This window comes from Chelonoidis abingdonii, chromosome 9, assembly GCF_003597395.2.
Source record: "Chelonoidis abingdonii isolate Lonesome George chromosome 9, CheloAbing_2.0, whole genome shotgun sequence".
In the NCBI taxonomy this organism is placed as follows: Eukaryota; Metazoa; Chordata; order Testudines; family Testudinidae; genus Chelonoidis; species Chelonoidis abingdonii.
The window spans coordinates 60,422,471-60,440,577 of NC_133777.1; the positions used below are offsets into that span (position 1 = coordinate 60,422,471).

Sequence of the window (18,107 nt, forward strand, 5' to 3'; positions counted from 1 at the left end):
GATCATTGACTTCTGAGTTACAATCACAGCTCATTCTTGGATACCTCAAGTACCCAAATTCATGTTTATTTTAAAATCAAGTGGTATACAGCAACAGCTGAATTTTCATGTCCTATTTACCAAATTACATCCCTATTTTTAATAGTGTTATAACATAGAAATCATTTTTTCCTTTAGAGTATGAAATATCTTGAATATTGTCGTATAAATCAGAGTTGATACAGACAAGTCCAAAGACTTGGGAAAAAAAATCATGCCACATCCAAAAGTTTTTGAGGAGAAAGTTTCTTCAACTTTTAAGAGAACAAACCTGCCTCACACTCCTGAAAAAAACTAACAAACATATTAACATGAACCTTCTTTGGAGGAAATCAGCCTTCTGCTATATCCTAAACTTCAACAAACAGTAAAAATTATACGTTATGATATCCTATATGCTACTTATACATAGGGTTGCCAGATGTCTGGTTTACGACCAGAACACCCAGTCAAAAAGAGACCCTAGAGACTCCGGTTGGCACTGCTGACTAGGCCGTTAAAAGTCTGGCCGGTGACACAGCGGGACTAAGGCAGGATCCCTGCTTGCCCTAGCTCTGCGCAGCTCATGGAAGCGGACGGCATGTCCCTGTGGAACCACAGCCAATGGGAATTGCAGGGACAGTGCCTGCGGGCATAGGCAGCGTTCACTATTCAGAACCGCCTGGCCGTGCCTTCACCCAGGGGCTCAACATGCCAGCTATTTTTGTGAGCAGCACGGAGCCAGGGCAGGCAGGGAGTCTGCCCTAGCCCCGCTGCACTGCCGATCGGGACCCGTCTGGCCAGAGCCCGCACCCTGAACTCCCTGTCCCAGGTTGGAACCCCGTCGTGCACAATAACTCCCTCCCACCACCCATGCCCCAGCCTCCTACCCCATCCCTGAGCTCCCTCCCGCACCCAAATTCCCTTCCGGAGCCCGCGGCCAGGGGCTGAGGCTGGGGCCAGGAGCAGGAGACTCAGCTAGGGGCCAAGGCTAGAGGCAGGAGACTATTTCTCTCTCTGCTGAGCTGGAGACCATCCCATGACAACAATCCTCAATCCACGAATGCCTCCTAGTCCCAACCATCCCAAAGCCCTCCCTTATAGAACTATTGCCTGAACCATCTGTTGACCATCATATTGTCTCTACTTCATTCTCCTCCTCTGAGGAGCGGTAGAATCATGATGAATGTCACCCAAGCCTCCATTTCTTTAAGCATCTTCCTCAGTCTGGCATAGTCTTCCTTGATGTATCTCAGTGAGAATCTAGCAGTATCATTTGTTCTCCAGAAGCAGGATCAGTGGATTCTTTCCTGCTCCCCTTAGGATTCTCTTCAGTTTTCGGTCCACAGCCCACATATTAGCTCCTGGCAGATAGTACACCCTTGTATTTTCTGGATCAGCTCTGGTGAAAAGCCCACCTGGTTTTCTTAGTAAGGAGTCCTCAGTCAAGTAGGCCCATCTCTTCCTGGTGTTGGTGTGCTTCTCTGGCCCTTATAGCCCAACCCAGGGCAATATAAAGGTGGTACCACCCAGCCCCCATCAAGACGGGAAACTGATGCAGAGGGTGATTCATGGAATGCAGTCTTCACCCACATCCTAAAGAACAGTAACAGTATATATTTTTTCCTTTTAGGGGTTTCAGACATGTATTTCACTTGTCTAGTAGAAAGTGGGGCTCACAGTCTACTGAAATAGCGACTGCAGAACTGCCTTCCCAAAGTTTGTATCTGACTTGATGCCATAATAATTGCATAATGTTTCTCAAAAGTACGTACAGAAGACTATGTTGCAGCCCTACAAACATCCAATATTAAAACATTGCTGACAAATGCAATCAATCAGTTTGGCCTGAGGTCTTGTCAAATTACCCTATAACATCTGTGGGGGCATGGTCTGAGCTACTTCATAAGCTGTAGTAATACAGGAAGTTATCCATCTGGCAACTGTGTGCACACAGATCACCTGCCCTTCCATCCCATCCACATAAGAGACAAAAAGCCAACTTGATGAATAAATTATTTGGTCTTTCCCTGATAGAACACCATGCACCACCTCACATCTAACATATGAAGCCGTTGTTCATTAGCATGTGAGTGCGGATTAGGAAATACAGGTAAATAAATAACCTGGTTAAGGTGAAACTAATCAAGACAAAAACTTTGGATGTATCCTCAAGAAAACTTTGTTTTAGAAGAACTGTGTATGGGAGGCTTTGCCATAAGGGCCTGCATTTCACTGACTCTTCTTCTGGAAGTTATAGCAATAAGAACAACTGTCTTTAAGGAAAGGAGAGACAATGGATCAAGTTGCTAATGACTCCAAGAGGACCAATGAGGATGGCCAGAATAGCACTCCTCCAAGAAGAGGAGAAAGAATCTCTCTGAGCATTGGAATGACTCTGCTTAGTTTTTACGAGTTCTCCTCCTCAGGGCACCAGGGGAAGGGGACCAGCGTCATCTTCTCCAAGGAGAAGAATCTGGATCTGACAGGCCTGATGATCTGCAAAAGGCCCCAGGGCCAAAACTGACTTCATGGCATGTTCCATGTGGTGCTATTTTAAACATAAGTCCTGAGCAACCTGAATTCTTTCCATAAAGAAGCAACAAATGGAGAACTTTTCCTTAACATGCCCCTCTCCAAGACAGAGCAAACATTACATATGGAGGATCACTTTGGGGGATAGCCACCTGTAGCAGGGTGCTTACTCTGCTCCTGCCCTGAAGGGCTTAAAACAGCCCTGGGGGAAGGTTGTGGCTGGGGCAAGAAGCCTGGGCTGATTGGGGAAAGTAGGCTCCGCTGTGGCCATGCTCCAATCAGGCCCAGCTGGTCCCTATAAAAGGCTGTGGGCCAGAAGCCCAAACAGTCTTCCTCTGCCTGTAGAGAGAGAGAAGGGCCTAGCTGCAAGGAATTAGAGACAAAGTACCTGAGTGGAGCAGGGCTGGGGAAAGGTAGAGGAGCTGGGGAGCTCCAGCTTGGAAAGCCCCAGGCTGTGGCCCAGCAGAAGGCCAAAGAGTACTAGGGGTAAGAAAGGCAGCAGGTCCAAACCCAATCTTGCCAGTGATGAGTGGGCTGATACTGCAGTCTGCCCTAGGGCACAGCGGACTAGATGATAACTGGCAGTAGCCATATACTGAGGCAAGGTGGGGATAGTGGGTGGGGGTTCCCCAGGGAGGGGAAACCCAGAGAGAAAGGGGTTAGGGCCAGGGGGCAGCACCTTAGGTAAAAGAACACTGGGTCCAGAGAGGGACACAGGGGCCAGAGGACAGGCAGATCACCTGCCTCCAGAAGGTGCTCCAGACCTGGAATGAGCTAATTCCCAGGAGTCACCAGCAGGAGGTGCCGCAAGGGTGAGTCCACTCCTTTATACCACCCCATACAAAGGACAGTGCTTAAATCTTGGTGAGGGCACAGCATCATGTAACATTATAAATGGAAGTAATTCCTGCACTAATAGCTACAAGTATACTACTAATTAACTATTTACAGATAATCTCACTATTATCAGAAAGTGTGATGCAAAATCTGTATGGGAAGCTCCAACACAAGCTGTGGGCGCTGAGAAGGAACCGAGGGGGGTTGGAGTGCCACTGAACTTGTACAGCCATAGGAGGGGCTGCTATGAGGGCCAGATAATGCAACCACTGCCCTGACAGGTACTGCTAAGCAAAGTTCTCCGGCTTCAGTACACTGAGCATGTATGCATCTGAGTGCAATATTTGTCTACAACCAATTGAAGAAGAATCTTAGTTATCACAGCTATCATAGAATTGCACTGGGAGAGAGGCGATCTCTAAGGTAAACTAGCCCCAAACCATTCAGGGTTTTGCACCTTCCAACACCTTAAATTAGCACCCAGAAAGAGGCAGTCAGTCAGTACAGATCACGCAGTACAAGTGTAATAGACTCTGTTTTGAAAACTGCTCCTTGCCTATAAATTGGATCACATAGAATATGATGGTTTAAAACATCCTATGAATTTTTTTAAATTATACTTTTAAATCTTTAGACTAAAGATTAAATATGTATGAAACACAGAAAACCATATTCTAGGCTCTGGATTCATAAAGAAGAAAAATAGTTATGTAGAACCCTCATTGTCCAATAACTGAAGCTATAGCATCCCACTATGTATCCTAATATAGCCGAATTAACAACAGCATTAAATGGAAGGGGAACATACTCAGTCTCTACTGAATAAGAACATTCAATTCTTACCTTTTTACTACATTCACGTACTATACTATCCAGCTCCTCCTGCATAACACGCAGCTTTGCCTTAAGAAATCTGATCTGGGCTTCTGTGAATTTAAATAGTCATATTTAATACCCTTAACTTATAAATACTTCTGTGAAATATGACTGATTTTTATTTGCTTGGATTCAAACTGCATCACATTAGGAACAAATCGTCAACTGTAGACTTGTTTACAGAATACACCATACATACTGTTTAATGCAATTATGCAAAAAACTAATTTCCAAATAAAATTTTCATGTAATTTGCTTGATCTTAGACCAAGTTGTGAATAGTTTTAAACAAACAAACAAAACAAAAAACCCTTACTAAATTCAGCACTCTTAAAACATGAAAAAAGATTATTGTGAAAATGGCCTCTCTATGCTGATCCACAGCACAGGTAGAGATTGGACAGGAAGTGCAAGCTTCCCCAAAACTGTCATGACAATGTGCCTCAAGGAACCACATCTAAAAGTGACAAAGTAGTGCAGTCTTCATGCAGATTCAGCCCAAAGCCCCTCTGCTGTGACTGACTGCCATTAAGAATGTCTACTGTAAGGGTGGTATCTCTGACAGGGAACTGAACTGAGATCACAATCATTTTACATAGGCCAGTGCAATAGCTGTTAGTTACTATTATCAATTTTGGCTGGATTTTAAATGTGCAAATAGTTCTGTTACATTACTCTTGAGCCATCTAGCTTTCAAGCAGTAAGTGCTGAAGGTTTTTTGTTCAGTTACAGTGAAATTCACCCATCCCTGCTTAAAGCTTGAGTAACTGGCTTTGGTGGAGGTAACTTTGTGGGGGGTGGGTGGATGGAACTGATACCTCAAACCACAAGCAAGCCACTATTCTAGCAGAATGGAACAGACCATTGCCTCTCTGTTATTTACATGAGATTTTTGGGCCAGTGGATAATCCATTTATTGTGAACCCAGTATCCTTTCTGTCTGTCACCAATGATTCCATCTGTACTGTCCTATTTAGAACATTAACTGCTAAATTCTGGTGTCCAGGAGACATTCAGGCACGTATTCCAACTGCCTGTGGATGATCTGAGAAGCGGAAATCAGTCCAAAGTCTTTTTCAGCCTCCAGATCTGGTTATAGAAACAGTTTCCAATGCTCAAACACAGAGTTCAATCAGTAACAGTCTCTCTCAGGCTAGATAACCATGTGGTGGTAGTTCAAGATGCCTTGTTCCCATTGCCAGACACTAAATTAATCCCTTTCTCCATCCTGAATTTATATAGCAGATGGTTCTAATATTCTCCACAGCACACTTATTTTAGTTGAGAACTCAGGGTTACAAAACAAATAATAGAGAGTCACATAGATTCTCCTTGATAGGTATTTCCAAAATGTCTCATAAAAAACACAGAAGGCCAAAGATAAAGCCACTCCTTCCTTGAATCCTCTGTTACGTACTGATGCTTATCACCATGCAGTTAGACACCAACACCATAGCATTTTGACAATGTAAAACCTCTAACTTCATGCTTCCTTTCACACTATGGGTTTATGTGATGGGGTGTATTGGGCCCTTTGCGGCCTCCAGCTGAAGGTCTCCTGATTCTACCACACCACACCCCAGGAAAGGAGCAGCAAAGATGGATCCCTTAGGTCTGCCTAGAAAAATTGCAGAGAAGTAGCCAATCAGAGTGCAGGAGGCTCAGTTAAAGGTAGCTCTATGGCCTAAGCACGTCAGTGCCTGACTGTGATCAGAGGACCAAGGAAGGGTGCTCTTTTCTGGAGCTCACGGGAGAACCAGAAAATGGGTTCTAGTGGCACTGGTATTTAATGAGAAAGAAGAGGAGTTGAGAACTTCAGCCCCGAGGTCAGGGTGAAGAGAAAGGGGCTATATGGGAAGAGTCTCAGGGAACAGCAGCAGTGAACAAGAGGCAGTAGTATGTGGCTACTGCTTATAGGCTCCCTAGATTGGGACCCAGAATAGTAAACAAGCCTGAGTTCCCCCACTGGCCACTAAGTGAAGTGGCCAAATCCTCAAGAAGGGGATAAGTTTTGTTTAGAGCCCAAACAAAGGACTGGAATTTAAAGGGCAGACACACTGTCTGGTGAACTCTTGGTTACCACCCACCCTCAGAAGGGGACTGAAGTTAAGGAGTTACCTGGCTGGAGAGCTGAGACACAAAACAACTGTTGAGGACACAGTTTCCAGGGAGAAAGCCCTGGGGTAGTGCTTCATAACAGGGCATGGACAGGCTTAAAGCTAGCCCAGAAGGGGATGAGAACTGCACAGAGATAGGGCTACAGACAACAAAAAGGGCACAGCAATAGTCCTTGTTGGACCTTTGTCAGCCGGAAGGGATTAGTCCATTTCAGACTGTCTGTGACTTGGCCAGTGGGTCCAAAGATGTGCCAGCATAGGTCAACAATTTACAGGTGGCACCGAAAAAATGCAGGATCACACATAGCTGACAGGAGGTGCCGATGAGAGGTGAGTGCACCCTGTCACAGACACCACATAAACCATTTCATAACTCTATCAGCTTGTCATACCACAGCCAAAAAGGCAAGTATGCATCATGCCTTTAGCTTCACTGACAAAATGCTACAATCTCTTCTCACATTCTAGTTATTTCTACACCCACTGAAAAAACACCATTTGGAGTAAGAAAGGATCCAAAGGTTCGTCGTTGTAGCTAAAACATTACTCCATAGGCTACTTACGCAAGATCCACAGCATGGATCTGATGAAAGGATTTAGCCCTAAAGACAAAAGGCTGTGAAAGGTTTTTTATCTTATGGTAATACAGCCTTAAAACCAAATCCTGTCCTCGGGTACATATTTGCAACTCCCAATGAAATTAAAAAAAGTTATGCACTGATCTAAAGTCACAATTTTGTCCTGAATAACTCACATGATCTCCTTCCAGAAGAGGCTGATGCACTGCTAAATAACAAAGGTAAGCTAGGCTTCCAGTGGAGTGAGGACACCAACCCATTCTTTCCATGTTTATTTGCATGTGACCTGAGAATAAACACAAGAAAAGTCCCATCTTGTTCCCCTCACCCATTCCCCAGAGCAGTAATCTGAACATAATTTAAGAGTTACAGAACTTTCTCCTATAATCTATACAGAAATGATAAAATATAGGGTTTTTCAGAAGATCCTAACAGTAAGGAACCAAGGATAAGAAAATGCATAGCTACAGGAACCTACCTGTTCCAATTTCATTTCCTACACTTGGAATAATATCATCATCTAGACTTTCAAGCAAGTCTCCTTCCTCCAGTTTTCCTTCAATTTTGCTAATTGTCTTTGCAAGAGAAAAATCTGTGAAGTCCTCCAGGATGGCAACATCATCAGCAGCTTTTATATCAGTGCTTCTTAGTTTTGCACTAAAATTCCATAATAAGAAATTTCTAGACAAGTTATGGTATTCCAAACAAGCTAAAAAATACTTAAATGGCAGTCATTTATAATTGTACAAAACCATTTAGCTATGTGCAGTCTGCTATTACCTTCATCTTTTACATTAGTTAAAAAGATACAAATGCCAGGTTTGTTCTGTTTACCACAAAATCTTTCCTACATTCAAATTAGGTTCCAACTGGTAGCAACAAGTATCATCTACTGGCCTTCATGCCCAAGTCACTATAGAACAGGGATGGGCAAACTTTCTGGCCCGAAGTCACGTTTGGGTATGGAAATTGTATGGTGGGCCATGAATGCTCATGAAACCAGGTGTTGGGGTGCAGGCTCTGGGGTGGGACCAGATATGAGGAGTTCAGGGTGCAGGAGGGGGCTCCTGCCTGGGCAGGGGGTTGGGGGCCAGGGCTCTGGGTGGGCGTGCAGGCTCTGGGGTGGGGCTGGGGTGCAGGAGAGTCCTCCTGGCTGGGACCGAAGGGTTTGGAGAGCGGGAGGGGGAAATCAGGGCTGGGACAGGGAGTTGGGGTGCAGGAAGGGGTCAGGGGTGCAGGCTCCGGGCGGCTCTTACCTCAAGCAGCTCCCAGAAGCAGTGGTATGTCCCCACTCTGGCTCCTACACAAAGGCACAGACAGGCAGCTCTGCGTGTTGTCTTGTCCGCAGGCACCGCCCCTGCAGCTTTCACTGGCTCCTGGCCAATGGGAGCTGCGGGGGCAGCATGCGGAGCCCCTTAGCTGCCCCTACGCATATGAGCCGGAGGGGAGACATGCCACTGCTTCTGGGAGCCGTGCAGAACGGGGCAAGCCCCCTATCCCACTCCCCAGCTGGAGTGCCAGAGGGGGGCAAGCTTCAGATCCTGCTCTCCAGTGGGAACTCGAGGGCGAGATTAAAACATCTGGAGGGCCGGATGTGGCCCCTGGGCCATTGCTTGCTTCACCCAGGAAGAAATAAAACCCTTTGTTTCAAATTCTGTGTGACAGCCATATTGTGTGCAGAGAAACTCATCTTCTTAGTGAAGAAGGCTGCAACAGCAATGATTATTTAGCCTGGAAAGGGAAGGCTTTATTAAGATATTTAAAATTACAATATAAGTGTTCCTTTTGATTAAGATAATCTATCTACACTGGTCTTCTGCCATAGACACTGCCTTTCTCCAACCTTTCTGACCTCTTCTTTGGTATCTCCTATGGCCACTCCATGTACTCCCCTCTCACTATCAGTTGGCAATGGCATCCTTCAGAATTCTGTCATACTCATTCACTATTTTTTCTTTGGTGACCTTCATCTGTTCTAAATTCAGATTTCCAAATCCATTTTGCTTGTCCTGATTTCAGCTTCCTGTCCTATTTCTCATCTACTGTATCAAATTCACTCACCCCCAAGACTGAGCTACTAATCTCTTTTATTAATCCCTCTCTGCTCTCCTATTCCTGACAATTCTGCTATACTACATCTCAAGTGCATGACCTTGGTGTCATCTTTGACCTCACACTCTTTCCTCCTCACAGCCAGTGACTCTTGCTGTTTCATCTAATTCTACTGAAGCCCACCCCTCCCTCTGTTATACATATGCTAAAATGTACCATCTCATCCCATGATTACTGAGAGATCCTCCTTACTCTGCTCTCACCTCCATTCTGTCAAAAATGCTATTTGTCCCTCTCCTGCTACTTGAAATGTCACCTGTCTCCCTCTGATGGGGTTTACAGACCCCTCACTAAGACTAAAGCAGTAGTACTGGGATAAGAAGGCCCCGCCCTTCAGCAGTTGCAGAGCATGCTCCAAATGGATGGCCTGCTTACAAGGAGATGGAAAGGCAAGGAGGGGAAAAGTGAAGGAGAGACTGGCTGCAGGCAAGTAGCCAGGCTGTAGCTTCTGTGACAGAGAGATCTATCTACAGGGGAAGAATCTGGACTCTGGATAAGACACAACTGGGCAGTGAAGGGCTTGTCTCCCTTTTTCTTGCCTCTTCCCCACTTCTCCCTGACGAGGAGCAAGTGGACACTGGAAAATGAGCTGGGAACACCCCACAGACTATTTGAACTATTGAGATTGTGAGAGCAATCCTTTGCTGAGACGGAAGCAAAGCGCCATGCCATGCTACAAACTGAAGCGAGAACAGGAGGAAAAAGAGGTAGCCCTGAGGAGTTTAGTTTTTTGTACCAGCCAGAGAGAACTGAGACTCTCCTCATTACTTGGGCTGGGACCTGGTGGACCGGCAGGGCCTTCCCCCTCCACCTGACCAGGGCAACCCAGGGAGCACCAGGGGATGGGAGAACTGTAACTCGACTGCTAGGCTTTCATATTCTTTGGCAAAGCCATCCCAAGACTCAGACTGAGTCATGGGCCAGACCCCTAGGCCTGCTAGCCCCTAGTGAACCCTAGTACACTCCCTTTCTAAGTTTTATACCATATCAAAAGTGCTTTATAAAGAGATTAGGGCTAGTAGATTAATTTTCTACCTACCCCCATCAATGAAAACTTCTCACAACATTAAAGTACCCTACACATTTTGCCCCTATCTTTGCCTCTTGTCTGTCACCTTGGTGAATCTTGAGCTCACATACTTATTTTAGGCACACTAAAATATGTAGATAGATGCCTTTGGGAACTATGGGCCTTATTCTTCCCCTTTTTCAGCTTCAATGACTCTGAACTTCTGTGCTCAAAGGCATTCATTCCAGGTGCCTCTAGTAAAATGCTTTCCAAACCAGGACCAATAGGTAGAGATCTGCTTATTTCTCTTTCATTGAGGAAAAGTTTAAAATCACAGCCTTGACAAGTCCTTTGTTTTAAATTTGTGATAAGCCGCAGTTTCATTGCTGTAGTGTTAACCATGGCTACTCATTAAAGATTTCCAGCTGCTTTATGTAGGCAAGCATAGAGCAGAAATAGGATTAAGTAAACTGTAAGACATTTCAGACACAAAGTATATTTGTATAAATGTGTATCAGTATAAAAAAAATCAATTAAAACTATTCTCATTTCATTACCACAGTATAGATTTTTAAATAAATACAAATGCAGTGTACAAATAATATACCTTGAAGTTGTTCTCTTCACCTTACTGCCAGAGTGTGGTCTGTTCTGAGCTGTAGACATGGAACCAGATTTTTTGTTTGGTTGCTAGGGGAAAGAGCTATTATCATAAATATGATCCTGACTACTGAGACCATGACCCTTTTTCTAGCACAACTATTTCTCTGTTTTCCTGTAGTCAAACTGACAGTCAAAAGGAATATTTTAAACAGTCTGATTTTCAAAGCCTGAGACGCCCAAGAAACAAACTTTTTTTGCCCATTTTGCAAATATTTTTACTGCTACTGCATGTGCAGACATGTTGTTTGCATGTACAAGTGACTAAACACCTCTTTATTTGCACACTCAGAACTGACTTGCATGTGCAGTCATGAGTAAGCACAAATAAGGAATACAACTGTTATTGAGCTATTAAGGTACAAACACTTCTAATGTACTACAACTAAATAAGCAAGATTATTCCACCTAGACACCAAGCTGAATCCATCATACAGTTGGTTCATGAGTACCATCTCAGGTTAACAGACATTGCTGTTGACAGCGTTTGACACTCCTTTTAAGTCACCAATGGAATTAGCATATTTTTAGTATTGCTATATCTTCCTTCTGCAGTAAAGTTACTGAGTAACTTTCTGAGCTTACTCCTAAATTAAGATTCTCCAAGAATCAGCTTTTTTTGCTAAGGTCTTTCTTAAAGGAAACACTGTGGAAACTTTAGCTGAATCCCTAAAGGATGCAATGTAGCTAAAGCTTATGAGGCTAGTGAGTCTTTGCATTTGTTCCTGGCCTTGTTTATCCATTATTTTCTTCTCATAATATCCAGTTATTTTTCTCATTAACTTCTTTAAGAGGACTTTAATTGAAAAATAATAGTATTGCCATTAACATTACACAGACAAGAGAAGAAATACACAGAAATTTTGTCTAAGAAAAAAGCAGTATTATAAAATTTTACATGTCACCTTTAATCTAAGGATCTCAAAATGTTATACGTACTGAAATAATAGCTCCATTTTACATAGTTTCTGGGCCATATTTTACTCCTAAAAGGTTGTCTACACTTGAAATGCTACAGCGGCACAGCTGCATCGCTATAGCACTTCAGTGTAGACACTAACTATGCTGACAGGAGGGGTTCTCCTGTCAACATAGGTAATCCCTCTCCCAGAGAGGCAGTAACTATGTTGGGCTAGCACTATCTGCACTGGAGGCCGGGTCAGGTGAACTGTGCCGCTCTGGGGGTGTGGACAGGTAAGCTGACAATGTTCTAGCATAGACCAGGCCTAAGTGACTAGTGTAAGGTCACCTAGCAAGTCAGTAGCACAGCAATTTGCAAAAACAGAACCCAGGAGTTCTATCTCCCAGACTTCTGCTTTAAACACTCCATAGATTTTCGCCACTCAGTACAGTTTCTAGAATGGTAGGCATATCTATCTGGTAATTCCATTAAAGAGCAAAGTTTGCGGATTTCAGTACCTTAATATGTGAAAGTGTAAGGATTGGCAGTTCAGGAGAAAGCACATCTCTGAAAAGAAAAATAAAACGAAAGTAAATTCTTTTGTAAAGTCATAATAAAACAAATACTTAAAGAAAAAATATTCCAAAATGAATTGCTTTTTATTCTGCTGGTTCTGACATTTTACATACAACAGTAAAAGTGAAGGTAAAATTGGAGAAAATGTACCAGCTGCTTTTTTTACTAAAATTATTTTTCTTTTAATCCAATAAATCCAGTTGGTTTGGGAATTCAATGTCTTCAATGATAAAGAATAAAAGAAGTTCAAGACTAAGGGCTGATCAGTGAAAGAAAGTTTAAATCGTTTAACATGTGGTAAGCTGAGATGAGTTAAATTCCCAATGCATCTCTGTGGAAGCAAATTAAAAAAAAAACCCTGCAAATACCTTAATTATGTGATTTCTTACCCATTTCTTAAGCCTCCTTCACTGCTGATCATAAAGAGAGAGAATTGTAGTCCTGACTGAGCCCACACACAGGGATATAGGTTTTATTTCCTCACATATCTCACTTACACAGGATGCTCTTGGTGTGGTACATCTATTTAAAGCTCAATGTTTGCACAAATAACAAAAAATGTGGTGATGCTATTATCAGCCTCTACTCAAGAGGTCTGTTAGTAAACAACACTAACTAAACAGGGGAGAAGGGAGTGCTATGTGGGGATTGGTGATGGTCATATGACTTGGTATTCCATGTGACTTTCCAAGACCATATTTTAAAAGTCTGTGGCTCAGTGAGCTAGGTAGGGAGTGGAGGTATCACCTACAGTTGGTCTTTCTACAGTAACAAGCTTGATAAGACAGTCAGGAAAGCTGGTTGAACAGAACTGCGAAAAAGTCTAGGAGGTGCCTAGGGCCAGGACATCAAAAGACCCTGAGGATGGTACAATCAGAAGAAAATAACCTGGACAAAATAGCATGGCTGGAAGTTGACACTTTCACTTAGCAAACTGGGATTTCAGCAAAGGTGGGGAAAAGCCCCCATCTCCTTCTATAGCCCTCTACCAACAGGGCAAAAGGATTGCTGATCCTAGTAGGGGTCTAGAAAAGGAAGTGCAGTCCATCTTGAGTAAAGACATTGTGTGGCCCTGTGAAGGTGGACCCTGAGCAATCATGGGAAGAACTGTGTGTTCTGAGGAAGGCCAGAAGATGATTCTGTGTTCATTAGACTTGATCTGGCCCTTCCAGATGTGGTGGAGGACTTGCATGACTTAGCCAAAGAGCTAAATCATATCAGGGATCCAACATTGCTGAGTCAGAGGACCACCAAAGGAAGAAAGTGGATGAACCCAGAGTAGGAACGCTGATGCAGATACCCTCCTTGGCTTCCAACTGGGTAAAATGATCAGATATGAATGGCCATCCACACTGTTTTGCCCTTGCTACCCCTTCCTTGACTCCTTCTCTGCCCTGTCCCTAAATCTCTTACAGGCCTCTTCCTATCTCTATTCCACCAGCCTCTGACTGTTTTTTCAGCTCTCTTGCCTTCTGACAAGTCCAACCCTAGGCCATTCTTCCACTCCCCATCTTTCCAGTGAACCACAGGCTTATTCTTTTATAGTCTTGGCTGGTTGCCTCACTCCCTCAGTCAGACAACTCCAAACAATCCCTCCTGCAGATATTTCCAGTGTTCCTGGTCTTATATGGCCAACCCTAAATTATGCTTGGAGACATAGCACCTGCTCTTAAAGATGCTCCCTGACTGTTACAGGCAGAAACAGAGAACCCCAAACTATTTGACCAAATATTGAGAGCTGAAAATTAGGTTACAAATTAAATAGGTTAAGAAAAGGGAGAGAGTGCTGGCTGTAAAATGCTTTTTTTTAAAATTGTTTTCAGACACATCTGCCACCTATTACTTGGTATTAAAAACTAGAGAAATTTTCTTCCCTCTGCATCTTTTTACTCCTTTTATTCCACTCTAAATCAGCTGTAACATCTGTACCTGTAAGGGCTGTCAGAGGTGTGCTACCAAATACCATTTTGGACTTAAGCATGTAACACATTTCTCCCCTGTGACTGACTAACGGTGCTTGCCTTATGCTCGCTCCTGAAATTTCAACATGCATGTGCCACTGACTCCAGGTGGCTTCTCCTAAGCCAAACTTTTCTAAAGTAGATACTCTGTTTAAGAGCACCAAGCTGTAGCTGATCAAGGACACTTGTCACACTCAAAGACCACCAGTAGATGTTCAAGAAAAAGGCAATATCCTGCAGGTTACTGCTGAGAATATCTGTAACCAAAAAAACACGTAAGTTTGGGGGTGCACGTTGTTTGGTATTTTTTTTTTGCTTTAAATAGATGACTGTTGCAGATAAATGGTCCATGTTGAAATGCATCTATTCTCTTCACAAAAACCATTTATCTTCTACCTGAAGCAGTATCAAACAGAGGAGGATCTTGTCTCATGCTGTACTACTTATCAGTAAAAAAATAGTGCAAATGAACAAAGAGTAATCAGAGCTGTAGGAACACAGGAGGATTCTGTAAGCAAAACATTGGTGTCCAATTTACACATTTTAGAAGGAAATAAGACCTTTATTTTGACCCCCAAGAAAAGAACTTTTCTTATATAAAATCTGTCTGCTGTTTATGAAACCCCTCTGTTATACCCCGTTTACTCTATAGGATTTGGTATGCCAGCAAGATCAATGTCAATTACACTAAACTGCAACTTTTAGCAGGATCCTAAACTTTGAGCACTCTGTCTCAGAATCCAATACTTTTATTCTTGTGGCACAGGAATGTGCTATTACAGGAGTGGGCAAACTACAGCCTGCGGGCCAGATTTAGCCCGCGAGCTGTTTTAAGTCGGCCAGCAAGCTGCACCATGCGGCTCGGCCCTACACCAGCGCTCTGGCCGGGGCACTGGGTCAGGGACTGGACCACATGCCTCGGCCCTGCTCCTGCGCTCCAGCCGGGACGCTGGGTCAAGGACTGGATCATGCAGCTCAGCCCCGCCCCAGCCAGAGCGCTGGGGCGGGGGCCACACCATGTGGCTTTGCCCCCCCGCCAGCGCTCCAGCCGGGGTGCTGGGTCGAGGACTGGACCACGGAGCTCAGCCCTGCTCCAGCCAGAGCGCTGGGGCGGGAGCCACACCACATGGCTCTGGCCCTCTCAGCGCTCCAGCTGGGGCGCAGGTTCAGGGGCCGCACCACGCGGCTCTCAAGCTGTGGCATGGCCCTGCTCTGGCTCCTATACACTCCAATGGGAGCTGCAGGGGCAATGTCTGCGGATTGGGCAGTGTACAGAGCCACCTGACCACGCCTCCGCAAAGGAGCCAGAAAAGGTACATGCCATTGCTTCCAGGAGCCACTTGAGGTAAGCACCACACAGAACCTGCACCCCCTGAGCCTCTCCTCATCCCCCAGCCCTGATCCCCCTCCTTCTCTCCAAACACCTCGATCCCAGCCCGGTGCACCCTCCTGCACCCCAAATCTCTCAGCCCCACTCCAGAGCCTGCACCCCTTCCTGCACCCCTGATTCTCTCCACCCTCCAAACCCCTCAGTCCCAGCCGTGAGCACCCTCCTACACCCCAAACTCCTCATTCCCAGCCCCATCCCAGAGCCCACATCCCCTTCCATACCCCAAACCCCAATTTTGTGAGCATTCATGGCCCATCATACAATTTCTGTTCCCCGACGTGACCCTTGGACCCAAAAGTTTGCCCACCCCTGTGCTATTACATACTATAAAAAGGTTGGTATCTTTCATCAGTAGAGCTGAAAATAATTGTCAGAAAACAAAACCTATACAGTTTTTATACTCATTTTATAGCTAGAGAAACAGACTCAGAAAGGTTAAAGTGTGGCCAGAAAAGGACTATGAAGATATTTTGCACAACATATATGCTCCTTGTGTTCAGGATTATATCTGCTTATTTTACTGACAAATCAACATCTTACTATTCTTCTTAAATACAGGAGAAATGCAGCTTTGGAAAAGGAAAATAGACACATTAAATGCAAATTTTAAGAAAGTAAACACTAAGCTTAATATGTGTTATAATTGTTACTAATTACATCTTAAAGTAAAAACAAAAATCTACGTTACTTTTCACTACTTATGCTTCTTATTTTTTCCATTTATCGCCACATGACCAATGAAAAGCCACTAAAACAGTTTTACTGCCAGGTTCTTAGTGCTGCAATATTTGCATTTCAGCCACTGGAGTAGATTGTTTAAAAATGATTTTATCTATGTTTTAAACAAATGAATAGTTCAACTGCAGGCTTACAAAAATTTGTTTGCATAATAATTAAATTTTACACCAAAGCTAACTGCACTCCCTTAACTTTATATTTTGAGGTTTAGAAAACACCTTGGTTTGGACAAAGGTTCAGGTCAGTTCTCACCACCTCTACCTCCATTTGGTTACATCTAATCCAGACAGAGGCCATGGCTACACTGGCACTTTACAGAGCTGCAACTTTCGCGCTCAGGGGTGTGAAAAAAACACTCCCTTGAGTGCTGCAAGATACAGTGCTGTAAAGCCTCAGTGTAAACAGTGCCGCAGCGCTGGGAGCATGGCTCCCAGCGCTGTAAGCTACACCCGTAGAGGATGTGCAGTACGTGCAGCGCTGGGAGAGCTCTCTCCCAGTGCTGGCGCTGCGACCACACTCACACTTCAAAGCTCTGCCGCGGCAGTGCTTTGAAGTTTCAAGTGTAGCCACACCCAGAAACAGGTCTCTATGCTCACCCTACTTTAACAATGGGAACTACACTCACATTCAAACCTCCCTATTAACAAACACAAGCGTTTTCTGCACAATGCTCTAGATACTGTTAATCCAAGGAACTGGAGAGTCCTTCCAAACATGTTTTCTGACTAAGGGTTTGGCTACACTTGCAGCTGTACAGCGCTGGGAGTTAAAGCTGTCTTCGTACAGCTGTGTAGGGAAAGCGCTGCAGTGTGGCCACACTGACAGCTACCAGCACTGCAGTGTGGCCACATTTGCAGCCGTGTTGGGAGTGATGCATTATGGGCAGCTATCCCAGCATTCAAGTGGCTGCAACGTGCTTTTCAAAAGAGCAAAGTGGGGTGGAGTGTGACAGGGAGCATGAGGGGGAGAGAGAGAGTGGATTTTTGGAGCTGACATTGAGTCAGCATCCTGCCTTGGAAATTCCGACCACTTCCCCCACCCCTCTCTCATTCACTCTTAAATGCAAATAGCTTTCAGACCAGAGAAGCAGCTGCTCCGAGGGATTCCCTCCCCCCCCCCTCCCCAGCCGTGCTGTTTCTCTCCTCAAGCAAACACTAGCTGTGGACATTCCCTGCCTGCCTCTGCTCGAGCAAACAATTGCTGTTTGTTTTTTAGACAAGCAGCTCCAGGAGCCCCAAGTTCACAACAAAACAAAGAGAGGCATCATAACAAAACAAAGAGAGTTCTTTAGTTAAAAGCATTATGGGAAAATTCCTGAGGTCAGTTACAGTGTAGTAAGATTAATCACTGTTTACGCTGCAGCACCAGTGCTGCAGCACCAGCGCTGTTCTCTTTATTCCTCTCGTCCATGTGGAGTACAACCGGCGCTGTAGCCAGGGAGATACAGAGCTGTCTGTGCCTTGCCAGTGTGGACGGGAAGTAAGTTACAGCATTGTAAAGCCACCAGCAGCGCTGTAACTTTCAAGTGTAGCCAAGCCCTAAGATAGTTTTTTGTTTTGTTTTTACAGTTGTGATCTAGCTATCTCAGGGGGCTACTCATACTGCTAGTATCAAATGATTACAGACTGTGGATCTCTTTTGCGGGTGGCAACAGACCTAGAGAACAGATAGTCTTCCTATCCAGTTTTCCTCCTGTTCGCATCCTATTGGCTAGCTACAATCACTGAGGGAAGGGTAGGATTCATGCCCTCCTCCACAGCTGCTGACAAAATACTCCATTACATATTGCTTACAGAAAT

General features: G+C 44.5%; 1 protein-coding gene across 3 annotated transcripts in view; it reads right to left on the reverse strand.

Moving 5' to 3' along the window:
- The window catches only part of TEX9 (testis expressed 9), a 60,235-nt gene that overhangs the window by 30,742 nt on the left and 11,386 nt on the right, over positions 1–18,107 (reverse strand). Inside the window, exons 5-9 of one of the 3 annotated variants that reach the window (XM_075069591.1) lie at positions 12,162–12,210; positions 10,690–10,772; positions 7,440–7,618; positions 6,947–6,985; positions 4,234–4,316 (exon numbers count right to left, since the gene is read on the reverse strand). In XM_075069591.1, the coding sequence (XP_074925692.1) occupies positions 4,234–4,316; positions 6,947–6,985; positions 7,440–7,618; positions 10,690–10,772; positions 12,162–12,210 (433 nt within the window). Of the gene's footprint in view, positions 1–4,233; positions 4,317–6,946; positions 6,986–7,137; positions 7,228–7,439; positions 7,619–10,689; positions 10,773–12,161; positions 12,211–18,107 lie in introns of those variants that run through there. The other 2 variants (XM_075069592.1, XM_075069593.1) reach the window with 2 other exon arrangements.